The 2,846-nt window shown below is 33.6% G+C and overlaps 2 protein-coding genes across 2 annotated transcripts in view; one reads left to right on the forward strand and one right to left on the reverse strand.

Moving 5' to 3' along the window:
- Window positions 1-214, forward strand: part of LOC105627319 (protein MAATS1-like) — a 4,446-nt gene extending 4,232 nt beyond the window's left edge. Inside the window, exon 3 of the mRNA XM_012208605.1 lies at window positions 206-214. Within this exon, the coding sequence (XP_012063995.1) occupies window positions 206-214 (9 nt within the window). The remainder of the gene's footprint in view (window positions 1-205) is intronic.
- Window positions 215-226: 12 nt separating this feature from the next.
- On the reverse strand, window positions 227-2,846 carry LOC105627085 (F-box only protein 28). Its single transcript, XM_012208364.1, has 3 exons — window positions 2,652-2,846; window positions 2,315-2,563; window positions 227-1,263 (listed from the first exon to the last, which is right to left on the reverse strand). Exons 1-3 carry the CDS (start codon window positions 2,844-2,846, stop codon window positions 487-489), a joined length of 1,221 nt encoding a protein of 406 aa, XP_012063754.1. The 3' UTR covers window positions 227-486.

The raw sequence follows: 2,846 nt of genomic DNA on the forward strand, positions 1-2,846 counted from the left end.
ATATATATATATATATATATATATACACACATATACATACATACATACATATATATATATATATATTAACAAAATATCTATATATTAAACATTCCATGTCAAAAGTCTTCCTATTACATCAAAATAAGAAATCCTTCCTCACGAAAAAGGGTGGATCACTTAACATAGAATGCTCGATATATATGTACATATCCCGGATACACAGGAATCTTAAGTAAAGCACTAATAAACCCAACAAAAAATTAGTTTATATATTGTTTCCTATAACTGGACAAGAAGCAATTTTATAAACAAAATTAACGCTTAAACTTTCTTACAAGTATTACTTGAAAGTAATTTTTAACAAGTTAAAATTTAAGTGTACCGAGTGTACGTTGTAATCATTATATCTATTTCGCCACAACAATTAAAAAATGCATTTTATAAAGAGTATAATAATTCTGCAAAAATCTTCACACTTGAACTATTATTGTAAAATGGGCCAAATTAGCGTGGGCATGATGAATCGATGAGATAACCATCTAATGTAGACTTCGAAAGTAAATTCGACATAAATTGTTTGAACTTTACGTCTTTCGCGTCGCTTGACGTTTTTCTTTCTACTATGAGCTTGCGTTTCTTAGCTTGCAATTCGTTCGTCTGCTGAAGCGGCTCAGCATCGGTGTTGATAATATGTGTTTTCCGTTTGCGATTTTCTAACGAATCGGGATTCTGAGTTCCTTCTCGTGCACGACTCACTTCAGTAGTCAAATCTACCATTTTCTGCTCCCATTCCTCGAGATGCTTTCGCACCTCGGCTAACAGTGTGTCTTGATCATGTATCTTTTTTGCCTGTTTATGTAACTTTAAAGTTTGCTGTCGCACTAGATACTCTTGTCTCTGTATCCTGAGTCTCATTCTAGTGATTTCATTTCTCATAGATAAAAAGAACATCTTATTCTTTTTCGTACGATCATTAATTTTCTTAAAAGTTTGATTAAGCTTCTCGGAGCAGGTTATATTATGATTGTTGCAATGCGGCAGTGTGGAATTATTTATGTTCCTACCATGGGAGATCATGACGCCACCAGGTAAATCATATGAATTTACAGTACCAACCATGGACGTGCAAATGTTGTGCTTTAGATCTGGCAGGATTTTCTCATCAAAATGCTCCATGGCCATGCTGCTTATATCTCGTAGTTCCTGAAGTATCTCATGTGCTCTAGGTGGTGTCTTGGTCTCTCGAATCAATCGAAGAACACGGAAAATTTCATCGATTACCTAAAACATAATGCAACATACTTATTCAATAATATTATATTTGTAAGTTGAATGAGTATAACATGAATAAGAGTTTGTCTCTTGGAATATATGAGAAGTATTATAAGATCTTTATTCTGTAACTCTTAATGAATAGTTATTAGTATCCTTACATAAGATGTTTTCTGTGGCTGAATTAATACACTTTAGGTTTGTTCACACTGCATGCTCCAACATGCTTCAATATGTTATCATAGAATCTTATATATTCCAACACATTTATTAGAAAGAGTAGGAGTTATAGAGTGCTTTGCAATTCCTAGACTTTCGTGCACACAGCGACAAAAGTTGCATTCTAATTGTCCGTTATCGTCAACACAACATTACAAGCTTGTGTTTTCTAATGACGATTACTAACTCCGGTGGCTATAAATGAGATTGGAGGACATCAAATGGCCAACACTTTTACTCATTTTTAATACAGATGGAAAAGCTTTAATCTAATTCTATCCAAAATGGATCTCAATCGTGCACATTCTGTTCCAATTGAATCGTGTCACAATGTTACATTTTGTGCATTCCTATGTATCTTTGTGTTAAGCAATTGAAAAACACTCATAGTAGGAACATATTGGAACATGTTGGAGCATACGAAGTAAACAAACCGTTTTAGAATTCAAAATGAAATAGATATATATCTGATATTTGGAGAAAGCAAGAAAGTTTTAGAACAATCTAAAATATAAATAAAAAAAACAGACTTATTATCATTGCTATAGTTTTTTATATGTAAAACCTAAACAATAACAATGTAATTGTTAAGAGAGAATAGGAACCTAAAGATAACAAATATTTATACATCAAGTATTGATATAGAAACAATTTTTTATGATAACAAATCATTTATGAATCTATTAGATGCTACTTATAGTTAAAGAAATAGGAAGAATGGAAAACAAGAATTTTAATTTATCAGAAGCTATGTACTAAGGAATATGTAGTTTCTAATAAGTTAAAGCTTTTTTTCTCTGTTTTCTGTTCCTTATTTCTTTGATTATACACAGCCCTTTACCTTTCCTGGTATAAAGCAACAAACATTCAGATCAACATATTTGATAAAAGTCATTGATAGCATAGAGATTCTCGTTTCTATTGCTGTCAAGATATCGCAATGACGCGCGAGAGGATGACTCCGTCGCTCGGACTCCCTTCTTGGCAGCTTGCTTTTGACAGTGCGGAGGCATTGTGCATGATATTTCTCCATGAGATTGAAGCCACGGTTGAGCAGCTTCTTACAAATTCGATCGAACTGTCTGCAAACCTAAAAAACACATTGTGGAACCTATGCTTTGCGAAGTATATAAGGAAGTGAAAAAGAATCCTCCTCGTGGATTAAAGAGCGAACTTACGATCCTATATTTAGAAATTTCATCGTAGGAGAGGTTAGACAAAATCGCCTCCAAGCAAACATCGGGAAGATTAATCAGTTGCAGATGCGCGTAATCGTTCGTTTGTTGCGCGGTAGAATTATATAAACGTTCATCAATCATGTCACCTGTTCCTTCCCATTCCAAGGATGACGCGAAATGTACTCTCTTCATCAT

This window comes from Atta cephalotes (genome assembly GCF_000143395.1).
Source record: "Atta cephalotes unplaced genomic scaffold scaffold00008, whole genome shotgun sequence".
In the NCBI taxonomy this organism is placed as follows: domain Eukaryota; kingdom Metazoa; phylum Arthropoda; class Insecta; order Hymenoptera; family Formicidae; genus Atta; species Atta cephalotes.